This window comes from Oncorhynchus kisutch, linkage group LG17 (genome assembly GCF_002021735.2).
Source record: "Oncorhynchus kisutch isolate 150728-3 linkage group LG17, Okis_V2, whole genome shotgun sequence".
NCBI classification, from domain to species: domain Eukaryota; kingdom Metazoa; phylum Chordata; class Actinopteri; order Salmoniformes; family Salmonidae; genus Oncorhynchus; species Oncorhynchus kisutch.
Window position 1 is genome coordinate 88460678 of NC_034190.2, and position 26476 is coordinate 88487153.

Genomic DNA, 26476 nt, shown 5'->3' on the forward strand with positions numbered 1-26476 from the left:
AAAAATAGGCTAATGACTTCTCCAAAAGCTAATTGGAGTCAGGAGTCAGCTAACCTGGAGCCCAATCAATGAGACGAGATTGGAGATGTTGGTTAAAGTTGCCTTGCCCTGTTAAAATGCACTCACAACATTTGAGTTTGCTATTCACAAGAAGCATTGCCTGATGTGAACCATGCCTCGAACAAAAGAGATCTCAGAAGACCTACGTTTAATCATTTTTGACTTGCATAAAGCTGGAAAGGGTTACAAAGGTATCTCTAAAAGCCTTGATGTTCATCAGTACACGGTAAGACAAATTGTCCATAAATTGAGAAAGTTCAGCACTGTTGCTACTCTCCCTAGGAGTGGCCATCCTGAAAAGATGACTGCAGGAGCACAGCACAGAATGCTCAACGAGGTTAAGAAGAATCCTAGAGTGTCAGCTAAAGACTTACAGAAATCTCTGGAACATGCTAACATCTCTGACGAGTCTACGATACGTAAAACACTAAACAAGAATGGTGTTCATGGGAGGACACCACGGAAGAAGCCACTGCTGTCCAAAAAAAACATTGCTGCATGTCTGAAGTTTGCAAAAGAGCAACTGGATGTTCCACAGCGCTACTGGCAAAATATTCTGTGGACAGATGAAACTATAGTTGAGTTGTTTGGAAGGAACACACAACACTATGTGTGGAGAAAAAAAGGCGCAGCACACCAACATCAAACCTCATCCCAACTGTAAAGTATGGTGGAGGGAGCATCATGGTTTGGGGCTGCTTTGCTACCTCAGGGCCTAGACAGCTTGCTATCATCTACGGAAAAATGTATTTCCAAGTTTATCAATACATTTTGCAGAATGTAACTATCTGTCCGCCAATTGAAGCTCAACAGAAGTTGGGTGATGCAACAGGACAACGACCCAAAACACAGAAGTAAATCAACAACAGAATGGCTTCAACAGAAGAAAATACGCCTTCTGGAGTGGCCCAGTCAGTCCTGACCTCAACCCGATTGAGATACTGTGGGATGACCTCAAGAGAGCAGTTCACAGCAGACTTCCCAATAAATGTCTGAACTGAAAGAGTTTTTTAAAGAGGAATGGTCCAACATTCCTCCTGACTGTTGTGCTGGTCTGATCTGCAACTACAGAAAAGATTTGGTTGAGGTTATTGCTGCCATAGTAGGGTCAACCAGTTATTAAATACAAGGGTTCACATACTTTTCCCACCCTGCACTGTTTACACGGTGTGTTCAATAAGGAGATGAAAACGTATAATTGTTTGTGTGTTATTAGTTTAAGCAGACCTTGTTTGTCTATTGTTGTGACTTAGATGAAGACCAGATCAAAGACCAGATTACTCTTGATCATTTCTTCATCAGAACAGAACGATCAACAGTGTCGAACGCCTTTGACAGGTCAATGAACAAGGCAGCACTATGGGGTCAATTTCACGCCATATGTATTGAATTAAAAATGAAATAAATAGTGAACATGAGAAATACATTTCAGAATGTAAACATATTTGAGGACGGATTAAATATTGGATGTTGAAATCATAAAGCAAACAATTGAAAGCAAAATGTATAGAATTGTAAATAAAAATAAGACAAAAGCAAAACCCCAAAAGGTGAGAGCAAAACTATGACAAATTATTTTTACAAATATTTGAAAACGAATGCAAAAATAATTTTCGGTTTAACTTTCCCAGCAACCAATCATATTTAATTCATTTAGCCTACGCTCTTGCCTGCATGGACTACCTTTTGGTTACGCTACTCATATCTTTGCTTTCACAGAGTCTTTTCGATCTCGAGTTTTGGCATTATTTTTCCATGAAGGGTTTAGGGGGAGGCGTAGACAATGAGTCTCCTTTGGTCTGCTAGTTTTGACGGTTCACCTTAACCCAATCAATGAACATGATAGACAGGCTTTTCTTCTATTGCCTACTGAAGTCGACGGTCTGACGTCACCACTACGCTCCAAATCTTCCCCCCTGTGCCCGCATGCTCTGAACATGGCGAAGCAGTTACCAACACCTGCGCAGAACATTGTGCAACAGGCAAATCACATATTTACTTACGTAGGTAGAAGGGTCAGAGCCAGTGACACCTCAAATCATTGATTGGGTTAAGACAACTGTCACTCCAAACTTAAAGGGGGGGGGGGGGGGGGGGGAACTAGGTGTGTGTGTACCTGTGACTGTTTGAAGACGTCTCTGGCGATAACGTCGAGGTTCCCCAGGTCTTTAATGGAGGAGACGTACTCTGACACCGCCTTGATAACCACCTCACAGGGAGGCAGCACCAACTGGTGGGCACGCACCTAGAGGGTTAGAGGTCAGGGGTTAGAGGTCTGACACCGCCTTGATAACCACCTCACAGGGAGGAAGCACCAACTGGTGGGCACGCACCTAGAGGGTTAGAGGTCAGGGGTTAGAGGTCTGACACCGCCTTGATAACCACCTCACAGGGAGGAAGCACCAACTGGTGGGCACGCACCTAGAGGGTTAGAGGTCAGGGGTTAGAGGTCAGACACCGCCTTGTTAACCACCTCACAGGGAGGCAGCACCAACTGGTGGGCACGCACCTACAGGGTTAGAGGTCAGGGGTTAGAGGTCAGACACCGCCTTGTTAACCACCTCACAGGGAGGAAGCACCAACTGGTGGTCACGCACCTAGAGGGTTAGAGGTCAGGGGTTAGAGGTCAGACACCGCCTTGTTAACCACCTCACAGGGAGGCACCACCAACTAGTGGGCACGCACCTAGAGGGTTAGAGGTCAGACACCACCTTGTTAACCACCAACTAGTGGGCACGCACCTAGAGGGTTAGAGGTCAGACACTGCCTTGTTAACCACCAACTAGTGGGCACGCACCTAGAGGGTTAGAGGTCAGACACCGCCTTGTTAACAACCTCACAGGGAGGCACCACCAAACTGGTGGGCACGCACCGAGAGGTCAGAGGTTATAGATGATGGGCCAGACAGCAGGGGGTATAGCTTAATGTTATGGTTTAGAAGTAAATAGAAGAGATGGTCAGGGCTCAGAGGTTATAGATGATGGGCCAGACAGCAGGGGTATAGCTTAATGTTATGGTTTAGAAGTAAATAGAAGATATCGTCAGGATTAAAGGTCAAAGGTTATACCTTGAGTGAGCCCAGGGGGTGTTCTGGTCCTAAAAGGCTCCAGTGGAAAGGTTAAAGGTCAGAGGTTATACCTTGAGTGAGGCCAGGGGGTGTTCTGGTCCTAAAAGGCTCCAGTGGAAGGCAGCCAGGTCCTCATCAGGTAGAATATGGTTCCCTACGGGGGGGGGGGGGGGAAAGAAAGTTCAGTTGTGTGTGTTTGAGCAAAATTCCAAATGCCTGTATGGCAAGAATAAAGGTTTAATTAACGTTTGTCAGCTTGTTCTGGTGATTATATTTTTGGTCTCCTTCACTCCTCTGTGCTGTGTGCATTTCCCCATTTACACCAGAGATCTGTAAATAATGACAAGATGCACCATAACAATAGGAGTCATCCCAAAGGCAGGAAGGCAGGCGACAAGCTGGGGTCCAAAATAAACCCCATTGGCCTTAACTTGGACACATTTTATCTTTGCCTTTTCCTCTATGGTTTACACACGCCAAGCCCCCCCCCCCCCCCCCCACGCCAAGCCCCTCCCCCCGCATCTCGTGCCAAGCCCCTACCCCTGACTAACACGCCAAGCCCCTACCCCCACATCTCGCACCAAGCCCCTCCCCCTGACTCACGCCAAGCCCCTCCCCCCGACTAACACGCCAAGCCCCTCCCCCTGACTAACACGCCAAGCACCTCCCCCTGACTAACACGCCAAGCACCTCCCCCTGACTAACACGCCAAGCACCTCCCCCTGACTCTCACAACAACACAGTTGCAAGATCACATCTTCCTGTCTGGCGAGAGGTTTCAACTTGCTATTTGTGATGGGGTTAGGGCTTGGTGTGGGAAGCAGAGGAGAGGGAGAAAGTTGACTCAAGTAGACTATAAAAACGGGCACGTTTTTAGAGTTGGGGTTGCGCATCACATTTAACAAAACAAAACATTGAAATACTGTTTTAGCAGGTAAAGTAAAAACCCAAAGCAGTAAACAGCTAAATCTGTCGAAATCGTGCCCGATTGCAGATCCTAGGGCTTCCACTAGATGTCAGTCTTCAGAGTTTCAGGCTGGTTTTTGGAAAAATGAGCCAGAAATGTTTCTGGGTGGCTCCCATTTTGGCTGTAGTGTTTCCAAGCGCGTGAATGAGAGCGCATTCTTTGGTATTTTTCTCCGGTAAAGACAATAACGATTCGGTCTTAAATTGTATCGTTTATTTGCGTATTAGGGTACCTAAGGTTTGATTATAAACGTTGATTGACGTGTTTGGATAAGTTTAGTGGTAACGTTTGGGATTCATTTTGTATGCATTAGGGAAACCAAGTGGATTATTGACTGAAGCGCGTTATGCATGTGTGTGCTGGGCGCTGTCCTCAGATAATCGCATGGTTTGCTTTCGCCATAAAGCCTTTGACACGGCGGCTGGATTAACAACTAGTTCAGCTTTATTTTGATGTATTTGTGATTTCATGTTTAATATTTATAGGAATTTAATTTTGGCACTGCAATTTCACCAGAAGTTTTTGCTAGCGTCCCACTGATCCGCAAGAAGTTAATATTAGGAAAGTTTAGAAATAAATATAGTAGGTCTAGTCTGTAGAAAGCTGATGGGATCCTCCTCTTTTTAATAGAGGCCATCACTCTGTTTTCTCACACAATAGCATAGCCTATAGAAATATTGCCCTACATGAGCTCATGGGCTCTCATGATGTTTTTGATTAGTGTTTGATTAGATTTTAAATTACATTTGCATTGATGTCAGAGTGATTAGAGGGACAATAGAGTGCTGAGTACCATGCAGTTAGCAAGTTTGGTAGGCTACAAATGACCATCAGCAGCATCAGAGCTTAGAGAAGCCTAATTACAGTGACTAAATGGTCATATGGAATTTGACTAGTCATGACTCGTGACCACCGGTGTGGAGGTAATATGGTCACCGTAACAGCCCTACTCGTTGGTGCTGCATGTTCCTCACTGTTTATAGACCGGACACATTTTGCATTGAGTTTTTCCGTATGCTAATTTGTAACATTGCAGAAAAATGTAAAACCTTGAAGAAAAACCACATTGTGTTTATCCAGCAGTGTGTTCTATACACACAATCAGCATACATCGATCAGCATATTTTGATGGGGCTTAAAATCTGCGATGTCCAAGCTATCCTCCTGCAATATCTACTATAATAATCTGGTCCCTCTGGAGTTCTGACCAAGCAAGGCATTTGATTAGTTTGACATGTTGCAAGGAGTCACTGATTTACAGCAGGTTACCACACCTATTTAGCTATTTTTCTACCATGGACTTACCAAGGCTTCAAGTTTTGGGTAATTAGGTACCTACCCAGCAGTGCAGTGAAGCAGGGCAGGTGTTGTGTCTTCAGACCAAGCTGTCTGGCTGCTTCAGAGAGCAGGTACTGGTGGGTGGTCAGGTTCTTGCCGTTCCAGGACAGTTTGAGGGCATGCGAGGAGAAGTAGGCGGGCACGTTGCAGAGAGCAAACTCTGAGTCCTGGGCGATCAGGCCACAGAAACCAAAGTCCCTGTAGAGGGACAGCACCTCCTGGTGGTGGTCCTCCAACGTCTGGACAACCTGGATAATACAACAGAACATTACACACCTTAACCCTGACAGTAGTAGTGAATCCGGAGGTCAGTCAGTCTTCAGTCATCACATGCTGAGTTTAGCATTAGTCTCTCGGTATCAGAGGCTATAAATTATGGTTTCATAGGTACACTGGTATACATGTTTAAATTGATTGAGATATAGAATTCATTCAGGCCCAATATTCTATATCGCAATCAATTAAAACATATAGAATTCATTCAGGCCCAATATTCTATATCGCAATCAATTAAAACATATTGAATTCATTCAGGTCCAGTATTCTATATCGCAATCAATTAAAACATATTGAATTCATTTAGGCCCAATATTCTATATCGCAATCAATTAAAACATATAGAATTCATTCAGGCCCAGTATTCTACATGAATGTCTGTATGAATTTTATGCTCAATGTGAAATGTTTTTTGCGATGGGAAGTAATAGTTTTACATTCAGATTGGAAAATGCTTAATGTTTATGTATTCTTATGATTACGATCTACTGGCTTATTATGTGAGTTTATGGACTGCTTATCCTTTAGTTTAACATCCTGCTGTGTGTGACTGCTGTCTGTCCATCAGCCCTATGCAGTGGAGTAGTGGCGCTTCAACAAGCACAGCACTAACACAAATTACTGATTGGCTGAGAGAAATTGATATGAAGATTGTGGGGGCTGTCTTGCAGCTTTTCACATTATCGATAAGTCTGCTGCTGGAAAAACGTATATTTTTATGGCTTTACACCCCCTGCTATATTCTGGATAAGGAGATACCTGTCTAACAGAACAGAAGGTGTTCTTTAATGGAGCCTATCCAACATAATCCAGGTAGAATCAGGAATTCCCCAGGGCAGATGTCTAGGCCCCTTACTTTTTTCGATCTTTACTAACGACATGCCACTGGCTTTGAGTAAAGGGTTTGTGTCCATGTATCCAGATGACTCAACACAAAACATGTCAGCTACCACAGCCACTGAAACACTTAAAGGGCTGCAGTTCGTTTCAGAATGGGTGGCAAGGAATAAGTTAGTCCTAAATATTTAAACTAAAAGTAAACTAAATCTTGTAATTAATCATGTGGAAATTGAGCAAGTTGAGGTGAATAAACTGCTTGGAGTAACCCTGGATTGTAAACGGTGTGACGGCCCTGAATTATTCTGAACAGTCTCAGTGCAGCTCCTTCCAATAGGGCGCTTTCCCTTTAATTCCCAATTAAATAGCCAGCATCAGCTGCGCAAAAGTGGGGTTGTGATGGAGACGTGAATGAGGATGTGTTCAACCCTCAGTTCCGAAGCTTCTCTATTCCGTTTGTTTTGTTGCCGTTAAACGTGTGTTTTGTAGCCTAAGAGAGTTTACCCAGGATCGGATCCACTCTTTGCGTCCGTGGACTACACCTCTCCGTTCTTCGTGGCCTTTCTCCGCTGGAGATCTATTGGCGGATTGGATTGTCTAACTGACCGACTGACTACAACCTTTTTGTATACGGTATTTCATTTGTTTTGATGTGATGTATACTGTGATTTATGTAGTTAGTTGTAGTTGAGGACTTAGTAAGAGTTGATACGCTTTAAAGTTCTGTGGTAAAATAATTGTTATATTGATTGTATGATTAATACTGGGTTTACGCTACACGGAATGAACCGACAAACATTGCGTGACAAAAGTCACTTGAGTTCACTGAACTTCTCTACCGGGCTGGACTCTTTTTAGGCCCGAGGTACAGGACATTTCTGGAGGAACCAGAACTCATTGTGTTATTATTATATGTGTGTAATCATTGTTGTTGCTAATACAACCCACGCAAAAGAATATAGTTGTTTTTGAAGTTCTTTCCAATGTTTTAAGGGTTTATGAAAAGTTTATTTCCATCCTGACTTTTACATAAGTCCTTTGTATTGGTGTAGACTTGACGGACCAGATGGGACTCATTCCCACCCAAACCAAAAGGAGAAACCATGTTTTCTCTGGTAGGCACAACCTACCTGGCACCCCTATAAATAATAACCTCAAGTAAAAACCGTTACATAAAAAATGTAACTTTGTAGCTTCTGATTGGTGCGGTATTAACTGAAAGGAAGGGGATGTGGATGGGGGGGCGTAGGCAGTGACTCTTGGAGTTTCAGCTCTGGTTAAAGCACCCAGAGTAGGATGGTCATTCCTGCGAAGAGAGTTAGGTGTGTTGGCCTGTTGTGATTTGTGGTTTCTGGAAGGGTTTACTTGATACGGTCTTGGACATGTAGCTGAAGAATGTCCCTTTTGGCTACATCTCCAACAGAACATGAGAGGGGTCTTGACTGGAGACTCTGGCTGTTGTTGATGGTCTGTCTTGGGTAACTGTTTGGGTGTCTGTTTCTTTCTCTGGTCATATTGCTGTTGGCATTCTCTGTCCTTCTCAAACTGCTGTCCCAAGCGAACCAGTCCATCGACAGTGGTGACTCGTTCTCGGAGTTGACTGGCTAGTAGTGGGTTGATGTTCTTCAAGATCAATTTAATGACCTCTTCCTCCTCAATGCCAGGTTTCCACCTTCTGCACAGGGAGTGGTAACCGTATGCAAAGTCACGGATACTCTCTTTCTCTCTTTGTACTCGATTTCTGACTCTGTCTGCCAATTCATCTGTGTAGTCCTCAGACAGAAATGCAGAGGAAAACTTGGCCTCAAAGTCAGCCCAGGAGGTAGTGGTGAGACGTGCCACATCCCACCAGTCTCGAGCTGTCCCATGCAACACATTCCTCAATGTGAGTTCTTCGTCAGCCAGGGGATTGAGGGCAAGAAAGTCACGACATCTTTCTAGATACATTAGCGGATCAGGACTGTCATCTTTTTTCCCCAAAGGTGTGAAATTTCAATTTAATGGGCATCGCCCCCACATGACGTCTACTCAAATCACCATGAACAAACGAGCTAGGAGGGATTGAGGAAGTAGAGGGGGAGGGAGTTATCGGACCATGAAAATGAACACCAGGATGCATGGTGGATTGCATCCTGCAAGGGGTGGCTGCAGCATGGCCTGGTCTTGGCTGTTCCGAGGTGCCAGCTTGGCCCTCAGTGGTCTGAACAGAAGTGGACACCAGAGAAACTCTGTAAGGAGTTGTGCCTAATGGAGGCCATGTCCACAGACACGTCATCCAACATTTTAACACAATTAGAGAGTTCTGTCTGCAAGTGGTCTACAGTGTTAACCATGGGAGAAAAAACAGAATTAACGTCCTTGAGGACCTCCGTGTGGTGATGTTGCAGGCGCCATTGGAGAGTGGCAGTGAGTTGGTTTCGTTGGTAGTCAAACTGCCTGTCCATGACACCAGTAATTTCCCGTCTCCCACTCTCACTGAGCTCTGTCAGCGTGTGGGTTAGAGTGCTCAGTGAGTTTCTGAATTCCATGGCACTCTGTTGTTGCTCTTCCCTCAGACATTTGAAATTATGGTGGATAAGAGTTTGGAGATGTTGTTGAGTCCGACGAATATCAAGGATGTCACCTTGAAGTTATAAGACTACAACCTCTGGAGATAAACCAGACAATGGAGGAAGGTTGGGTGTCAGAGGGAGGGCTAGCTCAGTACCTCCACACAGATCCATGTCAATAAGTAACTGGTTAGACCTCCTATGGCCTGTGGTCCAGACCGAGCATTCAGATTCCTAGGGCTCTGGCCCAAATCAACTCCATTATCTCCATTCACATTATGATTTGTATTGTCAGCTTGATGGTCAGAATGGCCCTGTGTATTCCCATTGACAGGTATGACATGGATGAGCACATTATCTTGGGGTGAATCCATTGTTTTAATTCCACACAAAAGATTTGCTTTGGTTAGTTCTCAATGTTGAGCTGTCCCATCTGGGGTGCCATTTTTTATGTAACGGTTTTGACTTGAGGTTATTATTTATAGGGGTGCCAGGTAGGTTGTGCCTACCAGAGAAAACATGGTTTCTCCTTTTGGTTTGGGTGGGAATGAGTCCCATCTGGTCCGTCAAGTCTACACCAATACAAAGGACTTATGTAAAAGTCAGGATGGAAAGCGCCCTATTGGAAGGAGCTGCACTGAGACGGTTCAGAATAATTCAGGGCCGTCACAACGGTCATGGTCAAAACATATTGATACAACAGTAGCTAAGATGTGGAGAAGTCTACTGTTCAGTCGTGTGGTCAGGTGCCACAAAGAGGGACTTAAGAAAATTGAAATTGGCTCAGAACAGGGCAGCACGGCTGGCCCTTGGATGAACACAGAGCTAATATTAATAATATGCATGTCAATCTGGCTCAAAGTAGATGGGAAATTGACTTCATCCCTACTTGTATTTATGAGAGGTATTGACATGATGAATGCACCGAGCTGTCTGTCTAAACTACTAGCACACAGCTCTGACACCCATGCATACCCCACAAGACATGCCACAAGAGGTCTCTTCACAGTCCCCAAGTCCAGAACAGACTATGGTACTACATAGCCAAGACTACATGGAACTCTATTTCACATCAGGTAACTGATGCAGCAGTAGAATCAGATTTAAAAAGCAGGTAAAAATACACCTTATGGAACAGCGGGGACTGTGAAGACACACACACACACAGGCACAGACACATGCATACACACACGATAACATACGCACTACACACACACACACACACACAGACACATGCATACACACACGATAACATACGCACTACACACACACACACACACACACATGGATTTTGTACTGTATGTGGTAGTAGTGGAGTAGGGTCTGAGGGCACACAGTGTGTTGTAGATATGTGGTAGTAGTGGAGTAGGGTCTGAGGGCACACAGTGTGTTGTAGATATGTGGTAGTAGTGGAGTAGGGTCTGAGGGCACACAGTGTGTTGTAGATATGTGGTAGTAGTGGAGTAGGGTCTGAGGGCACACAGTGTGTTGTAGATATGTGGTAGTAGTGGAGTAGGGTCTGAGGGCACACAGTGTTGTAGATATGTGGTAGTAGTGGAGTAGGGTCTGAGGGCACACAGTGTGTTGTAGATATGTGGTAGTAGTGGAGTAGGGTCTGAGGGCACACAGTGTGTTGTAGATATGTGGTAGTAGTGGAGTAGGGTCTGAGGGCACACAGTGTGTTGTAGATATGTGGTAGTAGTGGAGTAGGGTCTGAGGGCACACAGTGTGTTGTAGATATGTGGTAGTAGTGGAGTAGGGTCTGAGGGCACACAGTGTGTTGTCAATGTATTGTAATGTTTTTAAAATTGTATAAACTTCCTTAATTTTGCTGGACCCCAGGAAGAGTAGCTGCTGCCTTGGCAGGAACTAATGGGGATCCATAATAAACCCCAGGAAGAGTAGTTGCTGCCTTGGCAGGAACTAATGGGGATCCATAATAAACCCCAGGAAGAGTATCTGCTGCCTTGACAGGAACTAATGGGGATCCATAATAAACACCAGGAAGAGTAGCTGCTGCCTTGGCAGGAACTAATGGGGATCCATAATAAACCCCAGGAAGAGTGGCTGCTGCCTTGGCAGGAACTAATGGGGATCCATAATAAACCCCAGGAAGAGTAGCTGCTGACTTGGCAGGAACTAATGGGGATCCATAATAAACCCCAGGAAGAGTAGCTGCTGCCTTGGCAGGAACTAATGGGGATCCATAATAAACCCCAGGAAGAGTAGCTGCTGCCTTGGCAGGAACTAATAGGGATCCATAATAAACACCAGGAAGAGTAGCTGCTGCCTTGACAGGAACTAATGGGGATCCATAATAAACCCCAGGAAGAGTAGCTGCTGCCTTGGCAGGAACTAATGGGGATCCATAATAAACCCCAGGAAGAGTAGCTGCTGCCTTGGCAGGAACTAATGGGGATCCATAATAAACCCCAGGAAGAGTAGCTGCTGCCTTGGCAGGAACTAATGGGGATCCATAATAAACCCCAGGAAGAGTAGCTGCTGCCTTGGCAGGAACTAATGGGGATCCATAATAAACCCAAGGAAGAGTAGCTGCTGCCTTGGCAGGAACTAATGGGGATCCATAATAAACCCCAGGAAGAGTAGCTGCTGCCTTGGCAGGAACTAATGGGGATCCATAATAAACCCCAGGAAGAGTAGCTGCTGCCTTGGCAGGAACTAATGGGGATCCATAATAAACCCAAGGAAGAGTAGCTGCTGCCTTGGCAGGAACTAATGGGGATCCATAATAAACCCCAGGAAGAGTAGCTGCTGCCTTGGCAGGAACTAATGGGGATCCATAATAAACCCCAGGAAGAGTAGCTGCTGCCTTGGCAGGAACTAATGGGGATCCATAATAAACCCAAGGAAGAGTAGCTGCTGCTTTGGCAGGAACTAATGGGGATCCATAATAAACACCAGGAAGAGTAGCTGCTGCCTTGACAGGAACTAATGGGGATCCATAATAAACCCCAGGAAGAGTAGCTGCTGCCTTGACAGGAACTAATGGGGATCCATAATAAACCCCAGGAAGAGTAGCTGCTGCCTTGGCAGGAACTAATGGGGATCCATAATAAACACCAGGAAGAGTAGCTGCTGCCTTGGCAGGAACTAATGGGGATCCATAATAAACCCAAGGAAGAGTAGCTGCTGCTTTGGCAGGAACTAATGGGGATCCATAATAAACCCCAGGAAGAGTAGCTGCTGCCTTGGCAGGAACTAATGGGGATCCATAATAAACCCCAGGAAGAGTAGCTGCTGCCTTGGCAGGAACTAATGGGGATCCATAATAAACCCCCAGGAAGAGTAGCTGCTGCCTTGGCAGGAACTAATGGGGATCCATAATAAACACCAGGAGGAGTAGCTGCTGCCTTGGCAGGAACTAATGGGGATCCATAATAAACCCCAGGAAGAGTAGCTGCTGCCTTGGCAGGAACTAATGGGGATCCATAATTAATACAAATCTGCTAGATATGTGTATGCGACCAAAAACATTTAATTTGACTTCGATATTGGGATGACACCAAGCCACTGCTGTCCAAAAAAACATTGCTGCATGTCTGAAGTTTGCAAAAGAGCACCTGGATGTTCCACATCGCTAATGGCAAAATATTCTGTGGACAGATGAAACTATAGTTTAGTTGTTTGGAAGGAACACACAACAATATGTGTGGAGAAAAAAATGGCACAGCAGAGCAACATCAAAACCTCATCCCAGCTGTAAAGTATGGTGGAGGGAGCATCATGGTTTTGGGCTGCTTTGCTACCCTCAGGGCCAGGACAGCTTGCTATCATCGACAGAAAAATGAATTCCTAAGATTATCAAGACATTTTGCAGGAGAATGTAAGGCTATCTGTACGCAAATTGAAGCTCAACAGAAGTTGGGTGATGCAACAGGACAACGACCCAAAACACAGAAGTAAATCAACAACAGAATGGCTTCAACAGAAGAAAATACGCCTTCTGGAGTGGCCCAGTCAGTCCTGACCTCAACCCGATTGAGATACTGTGGGATGACCTCAAGAGAGCAGTTCACAGCAGACTTCCCCCAAAAAAATTCTGAACTGAAACAGTTTTGTAAAGAGGAATGGTCCAAAATTCCTCCTGACCGTTGTACAGGTTTGATCCGCAACTACAGAAAACGTTTGGTTATTGCTGCCAAAAAAAGGGTCAACCAGTTATTGAATCCAAGGGTTCATATATTTCTTCCACACTGCACTATGAATGTTTAAATGATGTATTCAATATAGACAAGACAAAGAAAATAATCTGTGTGTTATTAGTTTAAGCACACTGTTTATTGTTGTGACTTAGATGAAGATCAGATCAAATTTTATGACCAATTTATGCAGAAATCCAGGTATTTCCAAAGGGTTCACATACTTGTTCTTGCTACTGTATACTTGTGGGTAGAGCAACAGTGGTCTAGGACTTCATTGCCCCGAGTGACGAAGGAGACGTGTTGATGGAAGTTGGGAAACAATGAAACCTCCAGGTCCATACTGAGTTTATCAGGAAGTGTATAGGAGATGTTGGATAGATGGCAGCATTCACGCAAAACTGAAAGCGCGAACCACTACATTGAACCATGGGAACATGGCAGAATACAAACAGTGTAGTTATTCCCTCCATAAGGCAATCAAACAGGCAAAACCTCAGTGTAGAGAATGTGGAGTAGCAATTCAACAGCTCAGACACGAGACCTATGTGGCAGGGTCTACAGACAATCACAGATTACAAAGGGAGAACCAGCTACATTGCGGCCACCTGGACAATTGAAACACCTTCGCCTGCTTTGAGGATAGCACACTGCCACCGAAGTGACCCGCTACCAAGGACTGTGGGCTCTCCTTCTCCGTGGCCGACGACAGTGATGTGAGTATAACAGAATTGATATTACAGGTGAAACCCTGAGAAAAATCAAACCAGGAAGTGGCTTCTATTTTTAAAAGTCCATGTTCCATAGCCTCCCATTGCTCCATTTAAAGGGATATCAACCAGATTCTTTTTCCTATGGCTTCCTCAAGGTGTCAACAGTCTTCAGACATAGTTTCAGGCTTTTATTTTGAAGAATGAGCGTGAACGACCACATTGCGTTAGTGGATAGGTGGGGGCTCTCAGAGTGAGTTGTGCGCAAAAGAGAAAGGCGGCCATTGTTACTCCTGGTCCTAGTGAAAAGCCAACTGTCCCGGTTGATATATTATTAAATAGATATTTGAAAAACACCCTGAGGATTGATTATAAAAAAACGTCCGACATGTTTCTGTGGACATTATGGATATAATTTGGATTTTTTTGGTCTGTGTTGTCGTGACCGCTATTTCCGGTGGATTCCTGGGCATAACGCATCAAACTAACGGAGGTATTTGGATATAAAAAATATCTTTATGGAACAAAAGGAACATTTGCTGTCTAACTGGGAGTCTCGTGAGTGAAAACATCCGAAGATCAAAGGTAAACGATTAATTTGATTGCTTTTCTGATTTTCGTGACCAAGTTACCTGATGCCAAGTGTACTTATTGTTTTGTCGAGCGATCGATAAATTTACACAAACGCTTGTATTGCTTTCGTTGTAAAGCATAATTTTTTAATCTGAGACGACAGGGTGATTAACAAAAGGCTAAGCTGGGTTTCGCTATATTTCACTTGTGATTTCATGAATATGAATATTTTCTAGTAATATTATATGACTGTGGCGCTATGCTATTCAGCGTTGCTGATGACAATTATACTGGATCTGGGATGGGTGGTTCAGAGGTTAAGCTTGTTAACCCTCGCAAGGCTCCCGGCCCAGGCGGCATCCCTTTCCGCGTCGTCAGAGCTTGCGCAGAACAGCTGGCTGGAGTGTTTAAGGACATACTCAATCTCTCCCTGTCCCAGTCTGCTGTCTCCACATGCTTCAAGATGTCCACCATTTTTCCTGTACTCAAGAAAGGAAAGGTAACTGAGCTAAATGGCTATCGACCCGTAGCACTCCTGTCATCATGAAGTGCTTTGAGAGGCTAATCAAGGATAATTTCACATCTACCTTACCTGACACCCTAGACCCACTTCAATTTGCTTACCGCCCCAATAGATCCACACAACGCTATTGCACACTGCCCTATCCCATCTGGACAAGAGGAATACCTGTGTAAGAATGCTGTTCATTGACTACAGCTCAGCCTTCAACACCATAGTATGCTCCAAGCTCATCATTAAGCTTGGGGCCCTGGGTCTGAACCCCGCCTTGTGCAACTGGGTCCAAGACTTTGATGGGCCACCCCCAGGTGGTGAAGGTAGGAAACACCACTTTGCTGATCCTCAACACAGGGGCCCCCACAAAGGTGCGTGCTCAGCCCCGTCCTGTACACCCATGACTGCATGGACACACGCCTCCAACTCAACTTTGCAGACAACAACAGTAGTAGGCCTGACTACCCACAATGATGAGACAGCCTACAGGGAGTAGGTGAGGGCTCTGGGAGTGTGGTGCCAGGAAAATAACCTCTCATTCAATGTCGACAAAACAAAGGAGCACCCCCCTATCCACATCGACGGGACCGCAGTGGAGCAGGTGGAAAGCTTCAAGTTCCTCAGCGTACACATCACCGACGATCTGAAATGGTCCATGCACACAGACAGTGTGGTGAAGGCGGCGCAACAGCACCTCTTCAACCTCAGGAGGCTGGAGACATTTGGCTTGGCACCTAAAACCCTCATGCACCTAAAACTAGGGATGCACCGATATGGAATTTTTGCACGATACCGATATGATACTTTCCTTGCCAAAAACCTGATACCGATTTACATATTTTGCAGCTTTTTAAGCATTCTAGTACAGTTAAATAGTTTTTACACACTGACAAAAATGTCATTTTGTTGGCATTTACGTAGGTCCCCATTACCAATAAAACATCAAAACCTATTTCTTTCACATACTTGCTGTGCTGTTTCGTTGTTTGTTTATTTGTTCAGTCTCATAAATGTCAAGCAGTGAAGTTTCAGCTGTCTATCCGTGGTCTCTCATCCTCTGCACTGTCACTGTGTCCGCTTCCATCTTGTCCAGCTGTGTTTAACGTCACGTAAACCCTGTTTCTTGTCTGCATCGAAGTAGCGGTCCTTGTACCTGGCATCGAGCATGGTGGCGACACAGTAGAGGTCCTTGTACCTGGCATCGAGCATGGTGGCGACACAGTAGAGGTCCTTGTACCTGGCATCGAGCATGGTGGCGACACAGTAGAGGTCCTTGTACCTAGCATCGAGCATGGTGGCGACACAATAGAGGTCCTTGTACCTAGCATCGAGCATGGTGGCGACACAGTAGCGGTCCTTTTACCTAGCATCGAGCATGGTGGCGACACCGAGGTCCTTGTACCTGGCATGTTGGCGACACAGTAGCGGTCCTTGTACCTGGCATTGAGCATGGTGGTGACACAGTAGAGGTCCTTGTACCTGGCATTGAGCATGGTGGCGACACAGTAGAGGTCCTTGTACCTGGCATCGAGCATGGTGGTGACACAGTAGAGGTCCTTGTACCTGGCATCGAGCATGGTGGCGACACAGTAGAGGTCCTTGTACCTAGCATCTAGCATGTTGGCGACACAGTAGCGGTCCTTGTACCTGGCATTGAGCATGGTGGTGACACAGTAGCGGTCCTTGTACCTGGCATTGAGCATGGTGGTGACACAGTAGAGGTCCTTGTACCTGGCATCGAGCATGGTGGCGACACAGTAGCGGTCCTTGTACCTAGCATGTTGGCGACACAGTAGCGGTCCTTGTACCTGGCATTGAGCATGGTGGTGACACAGTAGAGGTCCTTGTACCTGGCATTGAGCATGGTGGCGACACAGTAGAGGTCCTTGTACCTGGCATTGCGCATGGTGGTGACACAGTAGAGGTCCTTGTACCTGGCATTGAGCATGGTGACGACACAGTAGAGGCTCATAGATTGCCACCGCTTGTTCACAGCCTTGAGTACTTTTGCAATTTTAACCCCACGGTCTGTGTCGTCAGTTTTGTTGAGCAGGCGTTTCAATGCCATGACAGAGGGGTATCACGTCTGCTGCCGACACAGTTGAGCTTCTTTCTCCAGTCAGTTTCAACAATACTGTGTAACTCCGGTAGGGCAAAATCTGAAAAATAGCACCTACTTGGTAGTGTGTACCGGGGCTCGAGGTGCTCGACCAGTCGGCAAAAGCCAACATCATCCACGACAGAGAACGGTTGATTGTCAAGTGCAATGAATTACATTATCTTGGCGTTAATGGATGTTGCCATTGAGTTGTCTTGCTGAAATTTTCTTACCCTTTGAAATGACTGCTCAACTTGAACTTGGTTAATTGTTGGAAGTGTGCACTTTGTATTATTCTGATTTTGTTCGGCGTCATTACGTCATCTACCTACGTTATATAGGTATGCATGTCAGCTTTGACATGGGTGTTAAAATAGACATCAGGCTGATGCCGACGTTGGCATTTTTAGCTAACGACGGCCGATTCCCATATGCTTACTGATATATTGTGCATCCCTACCTAAAACCCTCACAAACCTTTACAGATGACCAATCGAGAGCATCCTGTCAGACGATATCAACACCCAGTACTGCAACTACACCGCCCTCAACCGCAGGGCTCTCCAGAAGGTGGTGTGGTCTGCCCAACACATCACCATGGTCAAACTACCTGCCCTCAAGGACACCTACACCACCCAATGTCACAGGAATGTCACAGGAAGGCCAAAAAGATCAAGGACAACCACCGCCCGAGCCACTGCCTGTTCACCCCACTATCATCCAGAAGGCGAGGTCAATACAGGTGCATCAAAGCTGGGACAGAGCGACTGAAAAACAGCTTCTATTTCAAGGCAATTAGACTGTTAAGTTGTTGTAACTCCCATCCCGTGAACGGGATCGTTATCATCAACGGACATAAATATTACTAGAAAATATTCCTATTCATGAAAATCACAAGTGAAATATATTAAAACATAGCTTAGCCTTTTGTTAAATCACCCTGTCATCTCAGATTTTCAAAATATGCTTTACAGCCAAAGCAAGACAAGCATTTGTGTAAGTTTATCGATAGCCTAGCATAGCATTATGTCCAACTAGCAGCAGGTAACTTGGTCACGAAAATCAGAAAAGCAATCAAATTAAATCTTTTACCTTTGATGAGCTTCGGATGTTTTCACTCACGAGACTCCCAGTTAGATAGCAAATGTTCCTTTTTTCCAAAAATAATATTTTTGTAGGTGAAAAAGCTCCTTTTGTTCTTCACGTTTGGCTGAGAAATCAACCAGAAATTGCGGTCACGACAATGCCGAAAAATATTCCAAATTAGCTCCATAATATTGACAGAAACATGGCAAATGTTGTTTATAATCAATCCTCAAGGTGTTTTTCAAATATCTATTCGATAATATTTCCACCGGGACAATTGGTTTTTCAGTAGGAGCGAGAGGAAAAATGGATACCTCTGTATTTTACGCAAGAATCCCTCAGAGCCATCAAGTGACCACTTACACAATGTAGCCGCTTACGCTTATTCTTCAACATAAAGGCGTGAAACTACGTCACAATGCTGTAGACACCTTGGGGATCTGGTTGATAGCCCATTCACTGCTCAATAGGGACGCATCGTAACGCAGAGCTTTCAAAAGATGAGTCACTTCCGGATTGGATTTTTCTCAGGCTTTCGCCTGCCATATCAGTTCTGTTGTACTCACAGACAATATTTTTACAGTTTTGGAAACTTGTGTTTTCTATCCTAAGGTGTCAATTATATGCATATACTAGCATCTTGTCCTGACAAAATATCCCGTTTACTTTGGGAACGTTATTTTTCCAAAAATGAACACACTGCCCCCTAGTCCCAACAGGTCAAATAGCCATCACTAGACAGCTTCCACCCGCTTACGTAACCCTGCGCCTACGCTTCTAACACACCGACAGCATCATTGTGCAAAAGAGTACGCAGCATCATCTGGATGTGTCTGCAACAAAAGTTCAACATTCACCTTCTGCTACCATTTCTGTCAAGCCGTCTACACATACAGTTTGACGCATACGTTCGAACATCCAAAGTACGCACCACACCAAACGCACTGCAACTGCCTCTGCAACACAATGCTGCAAAGCAAACGCAGCATTTCATTGGAAACAAATGTCATTCTGGTGTACCAAAATGCAATGACACTGTCGGTGTGAACAAAGCATTAGAATCTGCTGCCCTATATACATAGACTTGGAATCACTGGCCCCTTTAATAATGGAACACTAGTCACTTTAATAATGTTTACATACTGCTTTACTCATCTCATATGTACAGTGGGGCAAAAAAGTGTTTAGTCAGCCACAAATTGTGCAAGTTCTCCCACTTAAAATGATGAGAGGCCTGTAATTTTCATCATAGGTACACTTCAACTATGACAGACAAAATGAGAAAAAAAATCCAGAAAATCACATTGTAGGATTTTAATGAATTTATTTTCAAATTATGGTGGAAAATAAGTATTTGGTCACCTACAAACAAGCAAGATTTCTGGCTCTCACAGACCTGTAACTTCTTCTTTAAGGGGCTCCTCTGTCCTCCACTCGTTACCTGTATTAATGGCACCTGTTTGAACTTGTTATCAGTATAAAAGGCACCTGTCCACAACCTCAGTCTCACTCCACTATGGCCAAGACCAAAGAGCTGTCAAAGGACACCAGAAACAAAATAGTAGACCTGCACCAGGCTGGGAAGACTGAATCTGCAATAGGTAAGCAGCTTGGTTTGAAGAAATCAACTGTGGGAGCAATTATTAGGAAATGGAAGACATACAAGACCACTGATAATCTCCCTCGATCTGGGGCTCCACGGCAAGATCTCACCCCATGGGGTCAAAATGATCACAAGAACGGTGAACAAAAATCCCAGAACCACACGGGGGGACCTAGTGAATGACCTGCAGAGAGCTGGGACCAAAGTAACAAAGCCTACCATCAGCAAGGGCATTGAAGATGAAACTTGGCTGGGTCTTTCAGCATGACAATGATCCCAAACACACCGCCCGGGCAACTAAGGAGTGGCTTCGTAAGAAGCATTTCAAGGTCCTGGAGTAGCCTAGCCAGTCTCCAGATCTCAACCCCATTGAAAATCTTTGGAGGGAGTTGAAAGTCTGTGTTGCCCAGCAACAGCCCCAAAACATCACTGCTCTAGAGGAGATCTGCATGGAGGAATGGTCCAAAATACCAGCAACAGTGTGTGAAAACCTTGTGAAGACGTTTGACCTCTGTCATTGCCAACAAAGGGTAAATAAAGTATTGAGATACTTTTGTTATTGACCAAATACTTATTTTCCACCATCATCTGCAAAAAAATTAATTAAAAATCCTACAATGTGATTTTCTGGATTTTTTTTCTTCTCATTTTGTCTGTCATAGTTGAAGTGCACATTATGATGAAAATTACAGGCCTCATCTTTTTAAGTTTGAGAACTTGCACAATTGGTGGCTGACTAAATACTTTTTTGCCCCACTGTATATACTGTATTCTATTGCATTTTAGTCCATGCTTAACCTAATATTTATATATTCCTTAATTCCATTATTTTACTTTGAGGTTTGTGTGTATTCTTGTGATTTGTTACATATTACTGCCCTGTTGGAGCTAGAAAGACAAGCATTTCGCTACACCTGCAATAACATCTACTAAATGTGTATGTGACCAATAAAAATAGATTTGATTTACTTTCCTTACGTTTCCAAAACTGTATCGTAAGTGATGCGTATTGACGTCTAGAGCAAGCATTTGGGCTTTTAACAGAAGTCCCCCAGGAAGAAGAGGCCTTCATCAATAGGCGTTAAAGGTAGATAGCCTCTATGAATGGGGAAGCAGCTCTTTACTCACCCGCACTCTGAAGCGAAACATGGCGAGGCGGACACAGTGGCTGAGGCAGGCTGGGGGCAGGAACCAAGCACGGGGAGGCGGAGTTGCCTTGCTGCCAACGTGATTGACGATGAGCTGGGCTGTCTGGCGTTGCCCCTGGGCCCGGCGCGCCCACTCCGGCCACCGTTCCTTCCCCAGGGTCCCGTTGAACACCACGACCAGCTCAAGCCCACCCTGGTACAGACAGGCCTGGGACAGAGCGGACAGGTATCCCAGCATGGCATTCCACTCCCCGCCGCACACCCAGTCCGTCTGGTAGCCGCCGTACAGCCGCTGCAGGCCGGAGTCAGCATCGATGAGTATCCGGGCCGGAGGTGGAGGAGGCATAGGGCCGGGGTGATGGGGGTGGTGGTGCGGGGGCTGGCGGCTCGGTGTACGGGCTAGTTTGAGGAGGTCCACGGGGACAGCTGCCCCGGGACACCTTTTCTCAAGATACTCCTGGAAGCCCTGCACACCCATCCCGGTGTTGTTGAGCCGGTGGGTCTGGCCAGGGGAGGGGGGCTCCGGGTACGTTCGGAACGCCGTGGTGATAGCTGATGTGAGAGTCGAGACTGTAACTAGCTAGAACCTGGCAGCTAGCTAACGTATCTCTCTGTGTGACTGACTGAACGACTGTTGCTGCACCTAGCTGCTGCCACCCTCAACTCTGATACGAGTGACCAACCCTGCAAAGGCAAACTAGCCTAGTACGCTAGTTGGCCAGGCCGAGAGGTGTACTTCCTAACAGCAAGTAAGAAAGCTAGCTAACTAGTTAGTGTGCAAAGCCAATCTTCTATATTTGGTCGTGTGAGTACAATTGTGTGTCCATCCCTAGCAGTATTTTGGTCAACTGCCAGCAAAGCCAGCTAGTGTAATTCTCCGGCTAAAGTTTAACTTCCCCTCTAACCAGCTAGCTAGCTAGGTAATAACACATGAAATGTTGATAACTGATGATGGCTAGTGGCTAACTATAGTAATGGTATGATTTACTCCAAAATTATAATCCTGATTCACACGAAGAAACGTTGCGCATTAGTTGGCGAACATGACGGTCGAGTAATTCTTAATCTGACAGTATATTGATATTAGAACAGTTAGACTATTTCAAATTAATGAGACAAGCTAGTTAGCAGGCCGATGGGATATCACAAATATGATTTAGTTAGCTAGCTAACCAGCTATCTCGCTGGCTAACGTTAACCGCTGTAGCGAGCTGGGTCCCCGGCGTGACTTGACGCGTCAACTCTCAAAGACAACTCTGGGACAGAGACGACGCGAAATGAAATGGATGTTTGGAGAAATTAACGGCAGAAATTAAAAAAATAATTAAAAAGTTAATTAAAAACAAACGGCCGATGGTGCCTCCCTCGCGTTCTTCCACACTCACGACTTCATGTTGAGGAAGGAGACATACTTTCAAGCGATGTCAGCCATCTTGCGACTTCCTCACGGACCAACAAAAGTGGGAGGGAAGGCGGTGAGCGGAGATGACGCCGAGGGAGCTGTAGGGAAATGTAGTTACAAAAGCTCGCATTTTTCTCTAAAGGTCCCTGGAATGCTAGGGTGAAAAGACTCTAACTACCAAGAATACACGTGACGCCCTCTGCCTTGGCCTGAAACGTCGGAGGGTCCTTGCTACTGGGGATCCTTGGAACGTCCCTACCATATCTACCATATTGAAGTTGAAATGTAAAATGGTTATGGTTAGGAAAGGGATTTATGGTTAAATTGAGGTTAAATGTATGGGTTAAGGTTACGTTTAGGGTCGTCCCGTCCCAAAGATACAGGATTGCACTAACCAAAACCAGAGGAGCCTTTTGGACTAAATGTTAAATTATGATCAGCAACACAAGTTAACTACTAAATCGATGATTGTCATGCACATTCTTCTTGCAGACTTTGCCCCCCTGCTAGAATGGACTATAGATTAATCAAACAGACAATGTTTAATATTTATATTAGATCAAGTAAAGTATACATTGCATTGCATGTAAACACTAGGTGAGAGACTAATGTAACAAGTATGTAACAAGTAACCAAGCTAAGATCAGTGTAATGTAACCAAACTAAGATCAGTGCATGTAGTGTATATATATCGCCCTCCTGTGGGGGCATTTGGGCCAGCAGGTACACCATTTATGTTTGTATTTGAACATGAGGAAAATAGACTTTCTGTGTTTCAGATCAACCCCTCCATATCCCTCTGCCCATAGCACGTTTAGCCCCAAGGCCTAGACACTACTCCCCCTGGCTGTCCCTAGCACTCCAAATACAACCCTGCTATATCACACTCACTGAATACCAGCCCACCACCATCATCATCACACACATCACGCAGACACATTTGGCAATCTGGCATCCTATTTTTATGATATCATTCACAGATTGACACAAATAGAAGAGGACAAGTGGAGGGAGAAGAGGGGAGAGAGGACAAGTAGAGGGGGGAGAGAGGACAAGTGGGGGGGAGAGAGGACAAGTGGAGGGAAAGAGGGGGGAGAGAGCAACAAACCTATCAGTTTGTGAATTATGTTGCTCTCTCCCCCCTCTTTTCCCTCCACTTGTCCTCTCTCCCCCTACTTGTCCTCTCTCCCCCCTCTACTTGTCCTCTCTCCCCCTTCTTCTCCCTGAACTTGTCCTCTCTCCCCCTCTACTTGTCCTCTCTCCCCCCTCTTCTCCCTGAACTTGTCCTCTCTCCCCCCTCTACTTGTCCTCTCTCCCCCCTCTTCTCCCTTCACTTGTCCTCTCTCCCCCCTCTACTTGTCCTCTCTCCCCCCTCTTCTCCCTGAACTTCTCCTCTCCCCCCTCTACTTGTCCTCTCTCCCCCCTCTTCCCCCTCCCCTCGTCCTCTCCCCCCTCTACTTGTCCTCTCTTCCCCCTCTACTTGTCCTCTCTCCCACCTCTACTTGTCCACTCTCCCCCCTCTACTTGTCCTCTCTCCCACCTCTACTTGTCCTCTCTCCCACCTCTACTTGTCCTCTCTCCCCCCTCTACTTGTCCTCTCTCCCCCCTCTTCTCCCTCTACTTGTCCACTCTCCCCCCTCTACTTGTCCTCTCTCCCCCCTCTACTTGTCCTCTCTCCCCCCTCTACTTGTCCTCTCTCCCCCCTCTTCTCCCTCTACTTGTCCTCTCTCCCCCCTCTACTTGTCCTCTCTCCCCCCTCTTCTCCCTGAACTTGTCCTCTCTCCCCCTCTACTTGTCCTCTCTCCCCCCTCTTCTCCCTGAACTTGCCCCCTCTCCCCCCTCTACTTGTCCTCTCTCCCCCCTCTTCTCCCTCCACTTGTCCTCTCTCCCCCCTCTACTTGTCCTCTCTCCCCCCTCTTCTCCCCCCCACTTGCCCTCTCTCCCCCCTCTTCTCCCCCCACTTGTCCTCTCTCCCCCCTCTAATTGTCCTCTCTCCCCCATCTACTTGTCCTCTCTCCCCCCTCTACTTGTCCCCTCTTCTCCCTGAACTTGTCCTCTCTTAAATCACTGGGGAAGCCAAGCAAGAAAAAAAACATGTTACAAACTACAGTATGTGCTGTGATGACTGTGTTGTTTGCTCTATAACCTGTTAGTTGATATGCCTTGACACCGTGGTATATAAGGCTAAGGCCGAGACAATTGGAATACACAGTGGCAGAATCAAATTTATCACAAAACCGGAGAGCCACATGTCCAGTGGAGTCCACAAAGCATATGCGTGTACAGTAACAGACAGTTACAGACCGATAGCATGGTGAAGCAAGATAATGTGTCTGACATTTTCAGACCACTAAACAACTACTGATTTAGAACCATGGAGAGTTGCCGCAAATTATGTGCTGCCCTATGGGACTCCCAATCACGAGCGGAGGTGATACAGCGTACATCATCAAATAACCTCTGCTTAGCCTAATACACTAACAGATAACAATAATTATTTGGTCCAATCAACGTAAGCTAAATATGATGTGGCTGTCCATGGTTCTGATTTCTGTGTGTGTGCATGCGCATTCCAACAAGTAGAAAAAACATGTTGACTCACCCTACTGGTAGAGAAACACCACCCTCCTCTCTGTCATGTTGACTCACCCTACTGGTAGAGAAACACCACCCTCCTCTCTGTCATGTTGACTCACCCTACTGGTAGAGAAACACCACCCTCCTCTCTGTCATGTTGACTCACCCTACTGGTAGAGAAACACCACCCTCCTCTCTGTCATGTTGACTCACCCTACTGGTAGAGAAACACCACCCTCCTCTCTGTCATGTTGACTCACCCTACTGGTAGAGAAACACCACCCTCCTCTCTATCATGTTGACTCACCCTACTGGTAGAGAAACACCACCCTCCTCTCTATCATGTTGACTCACCCTACTGGTAGAGAAACACCACCCTCCTCTCTGTCATGTTGACTCACCCTACTGGTAGAGAAACACCACCCTCCTCTCTGTCATGTTGACTCACCCTACTGGTAGAGAAACACCACCCTCCTCTCTGTCATGTTGACTCACCCTACTGGTAGAGAAACACCACCCTCCTCTCTGTCATGTTGACTCACCCTACTGGTAGAGAAACACCACCCTCCTCTCTGTCATGTTGACTCACCCTACTGGTAGAGAAACACCACCCTCCTCTCTGTCATGTTGACTCACCCTACTGGTAGAGAAACACCACCCTCCTCTCTGTCATGTTGACTCACCCTACTGGTAGAGAAACACCACCCTCCTCTCTGTCATGTTGACTCACCCTACTGGTAGAGAAACACCACCCTCCTCTCTATCATGTTGACTCACCCTACTGGTAGAGAAACACCACCCTCCTCTCTGTCATGTTGACTCACCCTACTGGTAGAGAAACACCACCCTCCTCTCTGTCATGTTGACTCACCCTACTGGTAGAGAAACACCACCCTCCTCTCTGTCATGTTGACTCACCCTACTGGTAGAGAAACACCACCCTCCTCTCTGTCATGTTGACTCACCCTACTGGTAGAGAAACACCACCCTCCTCTCTGTCATGTTGACTCACCCTACTGGTAGAGAAACACCACCCTCCTCTCTATCATGTTGACTCACCCTACTGGTAGAGAAACACCACCCTCCTCTCTATCATGTTGACTCACCCTACTGGTAGAGAAACACCACCCTCCTCTCTGTCATGTTGACTCACCCTACTGGTAGAGAAACACCACCCTCCTCTCTGTCATGTTGACTCACCCTACTGGTAGAGAAACACCACCCTCCTCTCTGTCATGTTGACTCACCCTACTGGTAGAGAAACACCACCCTCCTCTCTGTCATGTTGACTCACCCTACTGGTAGAGAAACACCACCCTCCTCTCTGTCATGTTGACTCACCCTACTGGTAGAGAAACACCACCCTCCTCTCTGTCATGTTGACTCACCCTACTGGTAGAGAAACACCACCCTCCTCTCTGTCATGTTGACTCACCCTACTGGTAGAGAAACACCACCCTCCTCTCTGTCATGTTGACTCACCCTACTGGTAGAGAAACACCACCCTCCTC

The 26476-nt window shown here is 45.9% G+C and overlaps 1 protein-coding gene across 1 annotated transcript in view; it reads right to left on the reverse strand.

Moving 5' to 3' along the window:
* LOC109885057 (constitutive coactivator of PPAR-gamma-like protein 2) overlaps positions 1 to 22447 on the reverse strand; it is a 55646-nt gene extending 33199 nt beyond the window's left edge. Inside the window, 4 exon segments of the mRNA XM_031793368.1 lie at positions 2177 to 2305; positions 3199 to 3281; positions 5434 to 5680; positions 20967 to 22447. Coding sequence (XP_031649228.1) covers positions 2177 to 2305; positions 3199 to 3281; positions 5434 to 5680; positions 20967 to 21464 — 957 coding nt within the window. The 5' untranslated portion in view covers positions 21465 to 22447.
* Between the last annotated feature and the right edge of the window lie 4029 nt (positions 22448 to 26476).